Source organism: Topomyia yanbarensis, chromosome 1, assembly GCF_030247195.1.
Source record: "Topomyia yanbarensis strain Yona2022 chromosome 1, ASM3024719v1, whole genome shotgun sequence".
Lineage (NCBI taxonomy): Eukaryota > Metazoa > Arthropoda > Insecta > Diptera > Culicidae > Topomyia > Topomyia yanbarensis.
The window spans coordinates 164,882,399-164,902,647 of record NC_080670.1 but is presented as its reverse complement, the minus strand read 5'-3'; the positions used below and the strand labels follow the sequence as shown (position 1 = coordinate 164,902,647).

At 39.8% G+C, this 20,249-nt stretch overlaps 1 protein-coding gene across 1 annotated transcript in view; it reads right to left on the bottom strand.

Annotated features, from left to right (window-relative positions):
• The window catches only part of LOC131676073 (neurogenic locus Notch protein), a gene marked incomplete at its 5' end in the record, with an annotated part of 103,996 nt that overhangs the window by 32,859 nt on the left and 50,888 nt on the right, over positions 1 to 20,249 (bottom strand). The window contains one exon of the mRNA XM_058955200.1: positions 19,848 to 19,981. Coding sequence (XP_058811183.1) covers positions 19,848 to 19,981 — 134 coding nt within the window. The remainder of the gene's footprint in view (positions 1 to 19,847; positions 19,982 to 20,249) is intronic.

Here is a 20,249-nt window from a genome sequence, read left to right as displayed (position 1 = left end):
TACTGCCCATAAAAGCATAAGAGTCCCATAATGAAAAACAGCAAGCCGAGAAACACGCTGTTCAAGATTTACATTTTCATTGAGCCTTATGGGATGGGACAACCATGTTTTGGTTTTTTTTCGGTATTTTCTAAACAAATCTGGTAATCCTATATGTGCACTGTGATTCAGTGGTGATACAGAATATAATCCAACAGATAACTCATTCTCGACAAAAATCTATATGGGACTCTTATGCTTTTATGGGCAGTTTACGCGTTCAATATTTTTGATACACATCGTCAATAACAAAGTTTTTGTTATACTACAATGGATTATTGAACGCTTAAGAGCCGCTAATCATTAACAGACTTTGGAGTTTTTGTTTTCAAGACAGTTTGATGTTTTGCATAATTTGTAGTATGATAGTACAGTAAGGGATAATCCATAAATGACGTAGCATTATATGGGGGAAGGGGGAGTTTTGTATTTTGTGATGATGTGTGACGACAGGGGGGTAGGGGGTCATGTCATGTTACGTAGCTTTTTTAAAGGGGAATAGAATAGAATTTAAAAAAAAAATTACGGTGACAGGGGGGGGGGCAGTGTTACCGTCAAGCTACGTAATTACCAGGGGGTATTTAGAGGTTTGTGACGAAATGCTACGATGGGGGAGGGGGGTGTTAAAAATCATTCAAAAAATGCTACGTCATTTATGGATGATCCCTAAGTTGACTTTGTGGCCAAGCCAGGGTGCGTGGAATCGGTTTCTTTCACTAGGCTGTTCACAGTGATGTCATGTGGATCTAATTCGGAATGATGAGTGGTCAAGAATGGATTTGGAACGTGATGTTCCGGGTACGACGATTTATCCATCTGTTCTAAATATTGTTTTCCCGATGTTTTGATTGCTTATACTTTTTGTGGTGCCTTTTGTTTTTCCTGCTGTCAATCATCATATATACTAGTAAAGAATGCTTGATCTTGTTTGTGTTCCCTATTAGCGGTCCTTGCACGTTCAGTTGTTTTGGAGCGTATTGACAAGGTTTTTCAACGTGTAATGGAATGGTGGAAGTATTGACGATATGTGTTTTTTATGTTTCTTGGAGGCTGTTCAATGATAGTACAGTAAGATTCCGTTTTTGGCACGTTCCGATTTGTGCATGCTCCCTTTTCGGTACACTCAAAATTTGGCAACAAATGGGTTTCGTTTTTGGCAACATTATTGTTGTACATAATAGGTCTTTTAAAAATGTGCAATAGATATATTTTGTATCAATTGATATCACATTTTACTTTATTTCCAAACATGGGAGTCATATTACCCTCAAAGGCGTAAATAATTTTTTTTAAACTTTTGTGAAAATTGTTTCATAGTTTCAATACATTACTGTGATAATTTTGAGATGTTTTGCGTAATATTGTTTTAAAACAGCGTTAAGGGTTAACTATATTTTATGCTATACGTGTTATATTTATTGATTACAATGCATAGAAATGTATTATTTATGTATAATATAACTGGTAACAGTGTAACTAGTGTCTGACGGAATCAATTTTTATAGTAAGACCCAGAGTCTGTGCACTTTAGGAGTCAAATACAGAGGAATGCGCTACACTGGATAACAAGACTATTTCTGGAGAAAATTTTCAAAAGAACCTTTTGTTTGGACAGTTGAAAGTGATTTTTACAACAAAAATGGTTTTCTTCAAACCTAAATATCTTCAGGCATTACAGTTCGATTTTCAATCTATCGAACTCGGTCACTAAAAACATGACGACAGTAACGCACCGGGTGGAGATATCCCAATTAGCTTCAACAACGTTAGTGATTTTTACACAAGGTGAACGCTAAAGATGGACGTCTGTTCTCTGTGGTATGTGCTTCTCTTTCAGTAATAAGCTACTACTTAATGTTTACTTTCCGAAGCACAATAGAATTCCCCTAGAATCTTTGCAAAAATCCAGTTGCTTGGAAAAGATAGCCGAAGACTTTCCAAATTGATAGTATTTATAAGGTCTTCAGTTCTACGCATTTCTGTGTCGTAAGTGCCCCAGCTATCGCAATGGACAGCATTCTCAGCAGATAGCTAAGCTTTTACAGGATTGTCATCACTTCTTCCATCTGACACCACACAAGAACATTATTAAACATACAATTTTTTATATAAACTCAAAGATGTAATTCGATTTGAGACTCCAAGTTTTCCTAAAAGCTTTTCTGTGCTGTCTGAAGGCTTTTCACATTCTTTTGGGTCTGACCCTAATGAGAACAGTTTAGTTTAAATTCTAATATAATTCACACAATACTCACAATCATAGAATTGCGACCTGGATTAAAATTCGCATCTTCGTAAAATTAACCATGTAACATTTTTCAAATTTGAATCCTAGGAAAGTATCTTTATACCGCGAGATTTAACCAATTTTCTCTGGAAGTATTATATAACATGGGGTCTACTATTAATATTAGATTCAAACTCAACCGACCTTGTCTGATTCATAAATTCCAATCGATTTGAAAATACTGTGATTTTAAACAATTTGAGGCGGATCGAAATGTTGTTGGCCAGTTATTATGATTGGAAAAATATATGGCTACGAAAGTTGCACACGTTTTCCATCCCCGGTTTTTGAATGATGTCTATTAACAAATTCATTCACACCGATCACTCGAAACCTTTCATGCTAAACTTTTTTTTTGATTTGTTTGTATCAAAAAACACTAAAAACCTCTGATTATCAAGAGTGATGCTTCTATCAGAGTGCTATGGCCTGCCCAATTGTTTAATAGCCCATAGCACAGGAAGATAGACAAAGATAGTCTACATTTATGTGTTTTTATCAGTTTTCAATAAATAATGCAATATAACGAAAATATCTACAAATTTCATTTTCACTGCTAACTGAAAATGTTTCTGGCAGCACTGCTCCAGCGGAATCCTTTCAGACTAATATCAATAACTGCAATGCTATAGATAATACAACTGTAAGCGCATACATGAATGATTATAGTCCCAGTTACTAGCCTTATATATTTTTGTGAACCAATCTTGCCTGAAACAAACACCAATAGTTACTCCGCCAGAACGGTGATCCTTGTTACTAAATTTCATGCAATCCACATTCCAATTATTAGTTCCAAGAAACTTAATAAACTTAACAGCATTTCAGTTAAAATTTCGTTTGGTAAACTGTTTTTAAAATTTCGATTTATCTATCATATTTTATTATATTGTTATTAGTTGATACATATGATTCCCTTTCTATCTGTTTATTCACACCTAATTCCATGCACACAAAAAGGTATGAACTTTATGCGCCGGACTCGTATGCCCTAGCACGAATGTGTTTTTGTTTGATCTCGAAACTGAGTCAGGTGTCAACCGAAACTGTTATCACTTAATTTATTTTGACATCAATTTGAGTTATAACCTGGGCCAGCTTCGTCTCAAGCCAAAACCACCTAAACGTGGATAATCATATGATTGAAGCAAAAGATATTATCATTAGAGTTAAAAACAAGAAAATTGATCAGCGACAATCGATATTTTGTCAATTCTATGCAAATGCATATCACCGGAAGTAGTGAGCTATATTCGCGCAATGATACGCTATAAAACGCACAACTTTCGAGATTATTTATTGGCATAGAAAAGAAGACAAATCTAAGTTTCCTCTCGAATGTAGCGCATGGAAGGAGCCGAACGCGCCTGAACGTTGAAAATTAAACTAAATCCAAACAAATCTAAACCAATGTACATTACCACACATCTTGTCTACATCGCAAGTACGGCATTTGTACATACAATGGTAGAGTTCAACTCGAGCGATAACATGTATAGCGCATGACAAAATTAACACGCAGCAAGGAAATGACTGCGAGTTGAACCTACACAGCAGAAATTGCCTCTCCGTGCGGTGTCCAGGCGGACACTGACTCCCACCGATATTTTTAAGCCAGCCATATATTTCAATCGTTTAGTTTCAGGATTGCGCACGAAGATTTGGATCATTTTTCCGAACGAACATGTTCGCTGCCGAATATGTTCGATGGCACTCATTACCTCACTGCATCGGCAATGCGGAACGCGTTAAAAAATTTTGAGATTTCCGATTCTCTCTCCCTTCGTAATCGCATACGGTGTGATGCGGAACGAGTTGTGTGGGTCTGTATCTTTTTAACGAGAGCGTAAACCCCCGACGATGTATAAGGAAACAAATTCATGTATGCTCATGGCGGTGAGCGAGTTTTCCGCACCTTGATGTCAATTAGTATAAAATTTAAAAACATGTATAAAGTTATTGTTAGAAAAAAAATTTCTCCATCATGGAATTACATTCAAAATGTTTCTTTTCTGTGTTGACAAAATAAAGAAAATAAAAAATGGGTTTTCTTGTAATTTAAATTTTTAACATAAACAGTCCCATATGAAAAACCATCATGTCGAGGAAAAAATGATTTGATACTTTCACATTGTTTTTCATGTTTTAACTCTTCTCATAAGTAAATCTTAGTTATTAATTAATTTGTATACAGTGCTAATTTGGGTACTAGTTTAGATACATCATCTAACTTGACCCCAAGTTGGTGCTAGTTACTGACGAGGTGAATTTAAGACAGAAAAATGCAACTAACTTTTAAATTAGGTCATGTGACCTTAATGCACAAATTGGTTCAATACAATTTTTCGTCTTTGGGAATGAATTGATAAACTTTAATGATAATTGCTGCCTGTCTGATTCAGTCCGAGCAAGAAGTCACGAGGCTTGTTTTTCAAAAAGACATCTATCAATGAGAGGCCATCATTGTTTACTTTCCCTTCTGTTAATAATTTGATCGCTTTAACATTTAGGTTAGGGGTAAACTCTTTGCAAAATATGCAAACCGCATCTTCCGATCTATATTGAAAATTTGTGAAAAGTGCTATAGTGACGCTGTAAAATTCGAAACAGAAAGTAAACAAAGATTGTTTAATATGACGTATTAAAAAAGCTCTAGAAGCTTGTGCGACTACCCCTGGCTGCTACTCCGGTATCGATCTGGACTAGCTGAAGTTGCACAGGAAATCAAGTAGATAATTATGCTTGGGAGTAGCGAAACATCTTTCAATGTGCAACTCCTGGTAATCCTAAAGTGTTATTGATCCATACCGGTGTCGGCCATCGGTGTCGGTAGATCGCGGAAGGAAAGGGAAGGAATGGCTAGTCCGATACTTGCTTTTGCTAGAGGCTGTATATACTACTACGCACTCCACAAGTATCACGGGAGGAGGATAATTGTTAGTAAGTATAGAAGTTGGATTTTATTTCTTCTTTGCCGACGCCAGAGAGGTGATTCCACTATCTGGACTAGAGATATCGATCCATCAACTCATGGACCGGGGACCAACGACTTTATTTCCTTTCCGAAGGAAGACGTGACTACAGATTTTTTCACCTCAGAAAAATCTCAACGGCCCCGGCTGGAATTGAACCCAGGCCAACTGGAATGAGTGGCGGTCACGCTTACCACTCAACCACCGGCGCCGTCGTATCAAAAAAAGCTCTAGGAGTGTAATAAAATATCCGTTCAAGATTCTGACGAATTTCTACTCGGATCTTCGATGTAATCCTTCTCAGGGTATTGATGGGATCCAGTTAATTTTATGTTAACCTCATCCATCAGAAGCCTGACAAAAATGCCATCAGAATTCTTAGGATTGCATAAGTTAGAAAACGTCAAAATTTTTAGCCGGAATCAATCACAAAATGTCAGTATCGTGCGCAAGATTACGTCAAAATACTGAACAGAATTCCATTACTTTTTTGTTTCCAACAATGGGTTTTTTTTTTTCATTTCACAACTTTTCGATGAGGTAATGCCAACGGGAATATTGATCCTGATAATAGGTGAAAAATCCTTTAAGAATAATTTCAAGCGAATTAACCTGCAAATTGTGGATCATAGCGGAACCTGCAAATTATCAGCTCGTAGCCGAAACCGTGGCGGAATCGGAACATTGCGACAATACTCGGAAAACAAGGGCAGTTTAAACCACTTAGTATGTTACAAATATGCGCCAGTTTCGCAATTTTGACTGCTTTGTAAGCCAACAAAAATATTCTGACCAGTGACAGGTTTTATTTAGTGTTTTTGCTTTAGAACAGAATCCCTATTGAGATTCGTATACTTTTATGAGAGGGAAACATATAATGTGAAATCTATGTTTTGTAAAGTATTTTTTTTAAATTCAGGAATAATTCTATGTTCAATATTTTTCATTCTAGGGCGATTTTTATGAATGGGTATATTTTACGCATTTTGTTGTAACTGTTTTGCGAAAAAAAATGGAATAAACGTACCCAAGTTGACGTACAAGGTCTGTACTCATTAGCGAGTACAACCCCTTTATCCATTAATTGGGTTATTCCACTTTTATTGAAAATTGGTAGTTTTCTACGGATACTTTTATCAGTGTGCAGGGTAAAAACTCTACCTATTTTATGTATTCAAATTGCCCATTTTCGGAAGTTATTCGAGCTGTCAAAAAGGGTACTTTTTTGTTTTGTTTATAACAACGGATACTTTTTATCCATTTCACATTTCGACAATGCTCCGAAAACAATGGCTGTGTAGACTACTGAGAATGTTGTACATATGCGTCAGTTTTGCATTAAGAACGATTCAGACGATACATTAGCTTCCGTCAACGTCAACGGAACGCCACCGTTCCATCAGGATAAGTTTAATACTTTTCTCTTGTGCCCGTACAAACGTGCCGTACGTCAAAACGTTCCGTGCCGTTTATGTTGTGTGTGAATCCTTCCATTTAACTGTAACTAATCTTGACGTTCCGTGCCGGTGACGGAAGCCTGATGTATCGTGTGAATCGTACTTTATATCGTGCTCGTGCTCGATTGAAATGACACTGACAGAAAAATGGTGAATAAACGATAGATATTGCGAGTCTTTATCCAGAAGGGTTCAGCGTCTTTAATCAGACTATTTGAATGGATCCTTGCACACGAGCCTGCACCAACGCATCGTATGTTTCCAGAAATCGAAAGTCGATAAAGAAGATTGCTTGTTGATTCACTGGGCTCTCGTTCCAACGAATGCTTTCATCATCTGACTCCAGTAGTGGTTAATACCGATTATCTCCACGAAATATGAGAACATAACGTGTACCAGAGCTCAGACCTAAAAATCGTGATTTACACAATCACCGATGATGGACCAAAGCATGCGCAAAAAAAACCCATTCATCTGTTTCACCGAAAATATGATACGGGCGAAAAGGGTTCTCGTTGAAAAATGATGCAAACAAAATCCGCATTAGAATGATTCTTCATTCTCGAAACGTACCGATGCCTGCCTATTAGTTTTATGAATGGAGCCATCATCAACTTATGTTTGCACTCAACAAAGATCGTCTTGTTTTGTTATCGGTACCTATAATGGAGGAGGTCACGCGGTCTGATTGGAATTGGACACCTCGTGTGTGTAGTCTGGACTCAGTTCAGCTACCACGGTAAGTGAAGGTTTAAAATATGAATACTTTAAAAAACCCAGCGGGATACGATTTGACCGGCTCAGCTTGCATCCAGTTGAACATGGAGGATAAATTAATTTGCCCTATTTTCCAACAGATACACATTCGGAAAATCGCTGTCGACTTATTATTCCGTTACCGATCCCGATCGTAAAGTGTACTTTTTGCTGTAATTATTCAAGAGAACATTTCGTTACCGCAATTTATAAACGGGCCCAGTATGGACAAAAGCACTGTATAGCTTGCGGCTGCAGTAAGTCTGCGGCTGCATGACAAGCTCCGGAGTAACGCAGGTCATAAACATACCGCAACTAACCAAAATAAAAGAAACAGTGCCGATATTGCGCAACAGCTTTGAACCACAAGAACAGTGCGAGAATTCAGTTTTCAACTGATGTGCACTCTTGTCAGGTCAACAGCACAAACATGCGGATAAACAACACAGTACGGTCCGGTCCGGTCGGGACTGCGATACTTTTACGGTTGTTTGAATTTGTGCGCTAGTAGTATCGAAACATGTTTTGCGAGCCGAGGAAAACCAGAGTCGAGCAAGTGAGTGAGCCAAAAGAAACGTCCGAAAATTACTTTTGGATCTTAATAAAATTAAAATAACTGCAACCGTACTTATCTTTATGGCTCTCTTCTCTTTCCGACTGTTCGCTTACCCTTACTCACCCCTAAGCAATGATCGGGAACCGAGAATGATTAAACGAGCGGCTTGGCGGACGCTGTTGGTGGGTGCAGAGGAGAGATGTGGCGGAAGGTCTGTCTAAAGTACGTGCAAAATGATCTGCCAGTTAGTTGAAATTGTGCCCGCTAAAAGTAAGACAACACCGGACCCTGTTCGTTGCTTTGAGAAACGGAAAAAAATCATGAGAAATTTTCGGTGGTTGCGGAATCGCGCAACCGGTTTCATTCAGTCTCTGAGATGCCGATCGTTGACCGATTGGTATGTGTCATTTTGACACGGAGTTGGTCACGTCGAGGGTTAAGGTTTTTTTAACCTTTCCGACCAATTTATCAGGTTAAATCGAGTAGCTATATTTTAATAACAAGGGAATCTAAAAATATTGGGAAGCAACTATATATAAAAAACGTAAATAACTAGTTTAAGGGTATTCCAGTTTTTTTTCAAAATTTGCCTATAGCAACAAAATATAAAATTGAATTGGCTGGGTGTGTTCCATTATCACATTGCACTGAACCATAACAGAACGAACCTTCACGATACACACAACCTTCGCTGTCGTTTCCATGGGAACGAACCGAGCCTGCCTCTCATCTGACATCCATGGGAGCCTATGAATACCTAATTCTATAATGATATGGAAAATACCGATACGGATAATTTTCCCCGTCGCTGTCATGCACTACTCTGCATAGAGCTCAGGAATGATTGATTTTGTGATCTATGTGGTCAAGCAATAAACAATCAGGCACAGAATAATAATGATTGCAAGAGTCTATTACGAATTGATGGCGTGATTCATGTCCGCAAAAGCAGTCAACCATGAGAGGGTTGTGCTTCATAACAAAATTCTCGAACGAAAACCAGCGCACGTGACGTCCACGGGGGTGTTTTCTGCGCCATGTAATTACGCAAGATGGTGGTTTGTTTGGTTCCGTGTATACCCGCTGTAAAATACGTAATCCAGGAGCGATCGTGTCTTTCCGAACTCGGCAAACACGACCCACCCGGAAGATATGCTTTTCCTTGTGTGAAAATCAGTTCCGTGAAATCGTTCCCGATTGTCCACGAGATGTTCTCCAAATGGAACCAAACGAAACTTCTTGTACAAAGGAATCTCCCGAGGGGAGAGCAATTGGCATCTTTGGTGTGTAATAATTTTCCGACGATCTGCTTTACCTTCAACTTCTTCAAATTGACCCACGATGACGATCACATGCGCCAAGACATGATGCCGACCTTTTCTTGTGCTACAACTTAGAATTTTCCACACTCGAGTGCACTCCATGCACAGCGGTGAAAATATATCCAAGTTTCAGAGCCATGTTTCCCCTCTGGTCATTTCCCATAGAAGAGTCCATAATTAATAAAGTATCTGCGCGTATACTCCATCTATTTCAACCTTTGTCTAAGTTTATTTATTCCATGCCGCCGCTGCTGCTCGCTCCCTCCATGAGATTGGTGACCATTTGCCGGCAACCAATGGAAAGTGACCTGTCTTCCCGTATAGTAGTGCAATGTAATGTCTTGGGGCGGCATCCATCAATCCGTCTCAAGATTTACCTCGAATCGACGTGGCGAAAGGGTCATTAATTATTAGGTCTATCTTCCTGCTACTTTGGAACCGAGTCCCCACCTACATACACACAGACATCCGCATCAGAGACGACTGGAAACTAGATCGGGACGACCTAAATAAAAAAAACAAACTATCCGACCGCTGATAGATTCCAGTCGAATATCGCGCAACGCTTTTCACTTTGGGGGGTGCGCCGCACAGTGGCTGGAGGCTGGCCAAAACCTCAAAAAATTATTTTTGAAATATTGATATTTTATATTTTTACGAAATTTCTCATGTATTGAATGATGTATATTCAAAATTTTATGATCTTTGGATAAGAACACGATTTTTAACATGAGTTTAAACGTATCAAAGTCCGGACTTTTTAATGATTTTCATTTCCGAAATCACCATTGCTCTGTTCACTTCAAATGCATGTTGCTCTTTTGATTTTGGTCCGATTTTAGCACAACTAGTTTCATTGTGTAGAGGAATGAAAGAACTTGGTTAGTAAATAAAATACATTTGGTAAATTTGGTTGAAACTATGACTTTTTAGTTTAAGTATGTTTGAGGTGGTCAGATCAAAAATATTTTTTTCACTAATGTATTCTGTACGAATTTCAGAATCATTTTGGAACGGTCACATAGTATACATTCTATGGGAAATAACCTGTACTTTTCGAATATCATGGTCTCGTTCTGCGCCTAGGTGCGCAAAAAGGTTTAAGGAGATTTTGAAGCTTTGTTGCTAATATGGAGGCGCATGGTGTTTTGTGTACAATAGTTAGATAATCTACAGTTAACCAAGACGCTATACAATGGATTTAAAGTAGTGTTCTTCATTTTTTATGATATTGCTTACATTGGTGAACAGTAACGGAAAATCTATCATGAAAACGGGATCATAGTTATAAGAAAGGTTCAATGACGCTGTATGGAAAAATGCATTTAATATTTTACGACTTTTGACATCAAAAATGAGCTCAGCACCTCAAAATTAGCTTAAATTGTGATTTTCAGCCAAATTAGGTAATATTTGAGGTTTTGTCCGACTTTTGTTTGAAGACCCGCCACTGTGCGCCGTCGAGACACTCACTATCCCTGGCGGTTGGTGTCTATCAAGGAATGACGGTCGATTTTCGTTGTGGTCTTGGGCCACAAGCGCGGGGACGCACAGTGATCATTCATTTATCTTGCCTCCGGGCGGGCGGGTGTTTCTGCAAGACTCTACTCTGTAGCTCTTGTCTGGTCCACGGGGAGGGAAGAAACGAAGGAAATGGGTGGAGTCGGACGGTGGAAAAATAATAAAAAATAATAACAACGAAATACTGCGCGACCGTGATTACCCGGGGCTGTTCAGTGCGATCTGAGATTTAAAAACGATTGCCCCGAAAAAAGTGCAGATCAAATTCGAATCTCAGCAAAAAAAAAACCAGTAACAATGAACCCTGCGATGTTGCGTAGCTTTACCGGACGAACAATCAATTGGCGGTAACTACGGTATGGCAACGGCGATGATCGAATCGGGTAATGTGCAACCAATTTGGCCGGGAAGTTGTTCGTGAAGATCTTGCAATCTGCTTTTGAATTGATGTCGTTGGCATGGCAAATGGTCATTGAATTGAGCATTGGCTGGAAAGCGGTATTTTCGATGATTGTTTAGTAAGATATCATAAAACGAATGAAAAATATGAAAACTATAAGGCATCCGCATCTTGGCGTTGACAAAAAGAAGCACCAAATAGCTGCAATCTAATGAATAGGGGAATCCGAAACGTTAAATCCACCTTTTGAAATAGCTATTGTGTCTTCATATCCTCATTCTAGAGTTTTTTTGACGGTATGTATGTATAAATCCACCTTCCGCTGACCGGTAGTGCTTTTATGGAAGAAACTTGTCCGTATCTATTTATTGATATTGATTACTAATATTTACTCTGAAGATGAAAGGTGATAGCTCTATTATACATCTAACGACGTCTTACATGTACATTCTGCGATCGCCTTCATGTATAACAAGCCCCACACGAATACATTAACATAACATTCGGATACCTGCAATATATTCACACTTCTAGAATGAAAGATAGCATTTTTGATTCTGGTATGCATTTAGGTTAACCAAAATTTAACAAGAAATCCTATGTACGCGTCGAGAAAAAAAACATAAAACGATCTCACGAACATCCGGCTCTTAATCCATTAACGGATGACATTTCAGCTATTATCTCCTCTATCATCGATCAACTAAAGCGATGAACCAGCTAGTCAAATGAAGATGGCGCTGCAAACGCTAAGCGAAAAGAACGGGTGTACTTTTTAGTGGCTCGAATCACTTGTCAAAATTCTTATAAGTTGCGATACAATCTCTACGGAGAATTTCACTAGCCTAGAGACAATTTCACAACCAAACACGAAATTCACCAGAATAAAAGATCTGGTGAATAGTTAATACCTATTTTCGACTACACTAAGTCACTGACAAATAAAAAAAAACATGAACGAATTCAAACACGTCTGGGCGATCTGACAGTGCTGCTACATACACACTCAATTCAGCTCGGCAATTTCCCAACAGCTATGTAGTTAGCAAATCTGGAAACTGATATCTCAAAGTGATATTTGTTTGCTGATTTTCGGTGAAATATTTTCCGAGCATCAGCTACCAAATTTTACTTTTACTATGATCTCAGTAAAAAAAGATGTTTGATGAAATCTCAGCTGTTGAGATTTCGGCAAAAGATGCAAAAAGCTAAGACTCGGCAGAAAAAAATAAGTGTGTACAATATTTTTTACGGCATTAGCTTGTGCACGCTAAAGAAGTCAACTGATAAGTGGACATAAAATGAAGTTTACTGTGAGCCGTGTTTACCAACATTAGGCTGTGCCCGTTGACAAAGTTGACATAAATTTGACTTTTACTGTGAGCCGTGTTTACCAACATTGCTTCGCAGCTAAATGGCGGTGTTGGTAAACACGGCTCACAGTAAAAGTCATTTTTATGTCGACTTTGTCAGAGTGCACAGCCTAATTACCATTATCTGTGAAGCAATGTTTGTAAACACGGCTCACAGTAAAAGTCATTTTTATGTCGACTTCGCCAGCGTTCACAGCCCAATTCACCAACATTTCTCACGTGTTTTTTTGAAAACAACCAATGAGCATACTGTCAAAATTCATTTTGAGCAAAAGTTACGGACAACCGGTAACTTATCGAGTACAGATCTCGCTTTTTTTCTAAAATGGACCAATAAGCATATTGTCAAAATTCATTTTGAGGGGAAATTCCGGACAAACCATTACTCGCCGATTATAAATCACCGAAGTAGACGAAAGAGAAAACTTTTCTCTTTCATTAAATGTTAACAACCGTTTGCGGTGAGTTGCGGTTTGTTTGGATTTTCTCTCAAAAAGAATTTTGACAGTATGCTTAATGGCCGTTTGCAAAAAACACGCGAGATGTTAATAGTGAATTTTGACAGTATGCTTATTGGCCCTTTTAAAAAAACATGCGCGATTTATATTACACAGAAAACTTCCATTACCTAGCAGTAGGTAATTTTAAATCTGTGCATCCTACTTCCTCCAACAAAAAACGAAAGAGAGGGAGTCCAAATTTACCCAAAAATAATGAGATATTCTCCAAAGCCGCCTAAACTTCATCCCATTAATTTTGAGTAAAAAAATCATTCCCTCTCGCTTGTTTTCCGGCAGTGAAAAAAGGACAGCAAATTAAAATTACCTACTGGTAGGTAATGGATTTTAAGTGTGTAGGCTGTGCACGCAGACGAAGTCTACATGACATAAATAATGACGACGTGTTTACCAACACTGCCATTAAACTGTGAAGCAATGGTTGTAAACACGGCTCACAGTAAAAGTTATTTTTAAGTCGACTTCGTCGGAGTGCACAGCCTAATGGTAAACGTTAAAATGTTGGTAAAAATACAGCGTTTCAAAATTTAACCCTAAACACATTAAAATTTTGCTGTAGAACGGACATACCGTCCCACTCCAGGAACTTCCTGACGATCGCGCAGATGCTGAGTATCACCGACTTCTGGATGGCAGCCAACTCCTTCTCGAACTTCAGCTCCCTCAGTGTCTGCAGTAGCTTCCTCGGAACGACTTCAGTCGTCGAAAGCGCAACAGGAACAATTCAATCTACGGCCAGCGGGCGATATCTGGCAAGGTTTCTACAGTGAGTATTTACCAGATTGTGGTCAAGTGGAACGGCGATATCGATTATAGACCAGTATATCTGGGTGATTGTGGTGTAGAAATTGATCCGAAAGAACAATTGCGATCCCAGTACAGCTTGAAACGAGCATTTTACAGAACAGGCACAGATAGGTAAAGGTCCTCCAAAAGACAACGTTGTAGACAACTTCTGGTACAAAATCTTAGCCACGTTGTGGCGCTCTGTGTAGGTTGCTAGTACGCGGCACCCTGCCATAATGTGGTCGACGGTCTCGTGCGACGAGTGACACATCCGGCATATATCGACGTCTTGATGCCAAACATACCTCTTGCAATTCCCTTTCGGCATTATTCTGTCTAGGATAGCTATCATGTCGGCTTCGTTCACTGAACAGAGTTCACATCGCTTGAGCCACAGGTTCGATGCAGCCTTGTCGATGTACGGCTGCTGCGACAAGTGGTGGTGGGAACCTCCACAGTCTGCAGATTGCAGTTGAGGTTGTAGTTCGCTTACGTTAGGTGAAGTGCGTTATTGTTGGAATACGCAAAACAGACTGGTCGATATCCTTCATTTCGATTGGAACTTTTCACGAAGTATTATCGCAGCCGTCGTACCTGCATTTCCCATAATGACTGAATGTCGATTATTCCTTGTCTCCCTTCATCCAGCGGCAATGTGAATCTCTCCAGCGCAGATTGAGGCTGGCGCATTCCTGCTTGTCTAAATGCCTTTTTTACTTTTCTCACAAGATCTTCCAGGTCAGTTCAGCTCCATTCGAAGACGACGAAACTGAGTGTCAATACGGGGACAGCAAACGTATTGATTGCTTTGACCTTATTCCCCGCGTTCAAAAAAGACTTCAAGACAAAGTTCACTCTACTCAAGAACTTTTCATGGAGCTTAAGTTTGATATCTGTGTGGCGAAGTCCGGGGAACTGCAGGAATCCGGGATAGTAATACGATTCGCCACGAACCATGCTGGTAAAGATGTATTAGTATGCAATTCGAGGCCCCATTAGTGATCATTCTGACACTGAACTCCTCTCCGTGATACAACTGGGGTACGAGCAACGAATATCTTTGGTCGTATGCCGACAGGTAAGGCGGAACCGAGTGAGCACCGCTTTCTACGTCAAGGTGGGGCTTATCATCACAACTAAACAATGGAGCTATGGCACACTCTAACCACTGCTGGTATTAGAGTACGGGGCACAATGCGATCGACCAAACTGGATTAGAAACAGCGAGCTTCGATGAATTCCAAGAACTACCGCTACACACGAACGAAGACGGCAGCCATGGACAACACACAGCAAGTAACGCTGCACCTGTTAGAAATGCTGCGACTAGAAGACACCAGTGGATCACCCTCACGGGAACACAGAGGCGTAGGATCATGTGGACGACGAAGATCAACAAATTCGTGATCCACGCCTACCATCTTTGCGCCGCGCTTGAGACCGACATGTGTGGACGATCTCAGCTACTCGAGGTGTTCGATAACATGTGCCCAGAGTTTGCCGGACGTCTGAATTGGAACGCGATAAACACAAGGCGTAGAACAATCATCAGCAACAACATGCTCACCCCAGTGGAAATCGATCTGATTCAGTAGGAAGTGCCGAGAGAGAACTGAGTAGAAGGAACAGTATAGTAAGTGAAGTGTGGAAATGAAGTGCAGTAAGGTTGAGTGTGTCATTTGCTAGTGAGGAACACGAACCTGTAGCGCTAATGTAGGCATCTGTAGCTGAAGTCCCATAACACCCAGAATACCCACCCCTGGATAGGTAGCCAATATGCCATTTTGACTTCAATATGGACGAAGCGGTTGCGCAGCATCACGGCACGAACCCAATGTTGCGTCCCAGAATTTCGAAGTTGCAGTATTCTTTTAAGTTGGCCTGCGTACTCCAGGTCATGAACGTACTTCTACCAATGCACATGGAATTTTTGCAGAACCGGGAAGATCTGCAGCTTATAGTGTTCTGTGCTACAGTAGTCACCGTTAGATGTCATCTAGAGGCGACCCGCCCCACTATTGGAAAGCTAACCGCATACAGAGATGGAAAAAGATGATATTTGGTAGCCCCCAAACAACATCACGGCTAATGCGAATAGGATGAATAAGTAGACAAAAAAATCGAGGAGAAGTCGGCTGTCACTGTCGAAATCGAGGCTACGCGGTACCTTAGTAGTTGGGCGGCACCTGGACCAAACGGTGTCTAAAACTTTTGGTACAGGAAGCTGACCCTTGTACATCCCACGGTGACGGAATGTTTTGCAAGAGCGTTACACGAATCACTCTTTTTGTCGGATTTCATCACCACAATTCTCCTCTTCAAGCATAGCAAAAAAGTCGTACCCATCAAAGTACATATCAATTACCCGTCTATCAAGTCTGTACAGGAGAGTGGTGTAACTCGAGCTTTGTTCTCGGTGTGACCCTGTTGGAATCATTCGACGAGGCGAGAAATGTTACCAAATAACACATTGCTTTAGGTCAACTACAGCGGGCTGATTGTGATATTGAGTGTATGGTTCAGATATGAGGGTGTGGAGATTTTATGGTCGCGTGGAATCGAGCATTTGTATGACGCCAAAAATATTAAACATTTGAGCGTTTTCATGTATACGAAGTCGCGAGCGTATGTGTGTGTGGATCATCGCAAAGGCTTTGAGCGTTTGTTTCTTACCGTGTTTGATCGCGTGAGCGTTTCTATGTGGAGTGTGATAGCTTATATGAAACTTCCCGTGTATAAATGCGATTTTTTAACCATGTGGCCATTTGTATAATCAAACGGTTTGTTGAATGTTCGCGTGGACCGCGAGTTCGATATTTAATTTTGCTGCCAAAACCAAGGGTAGGAGCTTCCGGCAGTGGACGCTTCAGGTTCGCGTAGAACACGCGTTCGTATAATCGCACTAGAGGCCGGATTGATATATTCGTAGGTGTTAAAACGTTCGCCTAATCCAGGGTCGTTTTTGTGTTTACGAAATCGTGGGCATAGGTTTGCTTGAATACTCGCAATAGCATGTTCTCGTTTGTGACCAGGAGTGTATTATCGCGGAGAGCGCAAGCGGTTGTATGTTAACAAGTTTGATCGGGAGGGCGTGTTTGTCGCGTGTATGTAACTTTGGGTGTATAAGTTCGTTTATATAACGTTCGGTTGCATATTCGTGTGGGCTTCTCAATGTTTGCGCGAACCGCGGTTTTGAGTGATCGGTTCAGATCTTAAAGGGAGTGAATTTCCCCATATAACTAGAGAAGCCCGCCATGGCGCCCTGAGATGATTTCTTATTTAGATTTTAGAGGTTTTAATCTTAGAGTCATTTGCAATTTTTCGAGGTAGAAAAATCTCTTTAGGAAAACCTCTAACCCTACTATGTGCGGAGTTGGGAATCGAACCCAGGTGAGCTGCGTATAAGGTAATCGATTTACCAACTACGCTATGCTCGCCCCTACCTTGAGAATTCCAATGTATATAATGTTGGTAATTTTTTTGAACTCGAAAACATGGACCTGATCTGCTGGGACCAAAGGTGAGGGCTTCCATTAATGACAAATTCTCAATCGCGTGTGAACGAGCGTTAATAAAATCGCACTTGAGACCGCATTTATACATTGGTAAGTACTAACATATTGACTTGTAAGTGTGCGCGGATGATCACGATTGATCATCGCGTATGAGTGACCAGAATTGTATTATAGCGAAAGGCACAAGTGCTTCTATGTAAACGTGTTCGATCGTGTGTGTTTCCATATCCCGTATAACTAGCGTGTGTATAATTTCTCGTGTTTGAATTCGTTTATATAATCGTGTAGCCGTTTGCCGACCGTCAGTTGGATGATTAATTTTGAGTATATGGTTCTGATGAAGGTATAAAGTTAGCTATCCCATCTCACTGCAGTCTCCAACTACGACGGCCTGAGTTGTTTAGTGTATATAAGTTCCAGAGCCGAGTATGATTCATAATAGCTGCGTTTAATTGCTAGCACGTTGATTTAATTGCCGGGATGTTTATAAATATGATTGCGATATCGTGGGCGCATGTATGCGTGAATCGCGTTTGCGACCGGGTTTGCATTATCGCGAAACGCTCGAGTGTTTGTATGTTTTTGTGTGTGTTCTTTTTATAACATGTGCATTTGTTTGTTTTATATATTGGCGCGTTTGCGACAATCGTGAGATCGGTTGCATATTTAGGTGTGTTTTTGAGTGTCGCAAATAAAAACACAACAAATGAAGAAACAACACATCAATTAGAAATTAGGATAAGAGTCCCATATTGAAAAACAGCAAGCTGAGAAAAACGCTGTTCAAGATATACATTTTCATTGAACCAAATGGATGGGACAATCATGTTCTGGTATTTTTTTTGCTATTTTCTAAGCAAACCTGGTATCGTAATTGTGCATTGTGATTCCGTGGTGATACAGAATACAATCCAACAGATAACTCATTTTCGACAAAAATCCATATGAGACTCTTATGCTTCTATGGGCAGAATACCTAATACGTAAGAACCTCGTTTAATGAAAATCAGTGAAAATTTTGGTTAGAAATAAATACGAGTTTGAAATTAAGTTAAAATTGAAACTAATTTAACAGTTGAAAATTTGGGGGGGGGTCCGGACCCCCAGAACCCTGTCCTGGATCCGCCCCTCAGTTCTAGACGTACAATCGATAAATTGCTTGTTTTAAAGCAATCTCATTTGTATTTAGGTAAGAACAACGCACATTGCCTGTTGCAATTATCCAATAAGAAAACATATGCCTTGAAGAACAGCTCATGAAAGGAATAATGATGCGTTTTATTATTCATTTTTCGAATATACAAATGTTGCTGCTTCTATAATGATTATCGACCATATTATTCAGTTCATGAGGCCATCAAAGATAGAATTGCGGAAACTGTGTGATACGATGAAGTTTTTTATTTTATTTCGTGTACTGTGACAAGTAACCAAAACAAAAAATGTATTGCCATGAACGCAACATCCGTAGCCTAATGCTGGTACAGTTCATATCACTGTAAGTTTTTAAAGGTTCCCAGAACTTAATGGTTGTCACAATTTCGCTTTATTTTTGAATTTTTAGATACAATTGTATTGGCAATACATCTAATTGGTTTGAAATGTGCTGAAACTAAGACTGTTCACTTGAATGAAGAAAGCATTCAGCCGTTTCACGGAACAAAATAGACAAAAATTCTACACGTGTTAGAGTTAAATATCTCGCATGGTATTTTTTATTTTGCAGTCTCGTTGAAGCTATACGAAGGGATGGTTACCATAGCATAGATGTTTTTTAAACCGAAAAAATCAAGCGAAAGGTTGAAATCTCTACAATAAAGATAGCTTTCCGATTATTTTTTATATTTTTGTGAATTGTGCCTATCGTCCATTATAAACAACATACATTATGCTATGTATATTATGTCTAACATAAATTATGCCAATCGTCCATTATGCCTAACATCGCGCACCCTAATAATTTGGCCAGGAGGTGTATGTTTATTACCAACAACGCAAACATGGCTTCAATCAGACGACCCATAACTCCGTAAACCCCTAGAAAACCATCGAAGGATTTCTTCACCGAAACGTCCCCATAATTGAAGTTATCTAATGAACCAATAGAATGCCATTATAGAGGGATTGCATAAATCTGCCAATCTTGATCTGCCACCCCCGCCGCCCATGGAGATCCAACCCTAAGCTTCGAACTTGGATGAGAAATGCGAAAAATGTGTTAATGATACACAGCATACCGCATTCACTGGATCGACTGATCGACGCGACGAGCGTAGCTAGAGGGATTACATTTGGATCTGTCCGTGCTCGAAAAACACAGAGAAAAAAAAAACTAATGATCTTACCTGGTGGACATTTGCATTCGTAGGAGAACTTCGTCGACTGTTTACAAGTGCCACCATTTTGGCAAGGGGATGGCGAGCAGGGTATGTAATGCGACTCGCAATTTTTTCCTGTAAATCCGGGTTCACACATGCATCTGTGGAGAAAAAGAGAGAGAGAAAAAAATGAAAGCTATTAGAATGAGATAAAAACAGCTAAAAATGGCAGTCCATCGGGACACAGTGTCACGAATTTAGAGAAAGGGTCTCCATTTTTGAAATGACCACGCACCTCTCTCCAAGAGGCAGAGAGATAATCAGATCATTTGTAGCGACGGGACACTGCACGAGCTGTCAATGAGCGAGGTGTCGAACAAATAACTTTCCACGATTTTATCGCCGATGCAGACTACATCCAGACGTCGT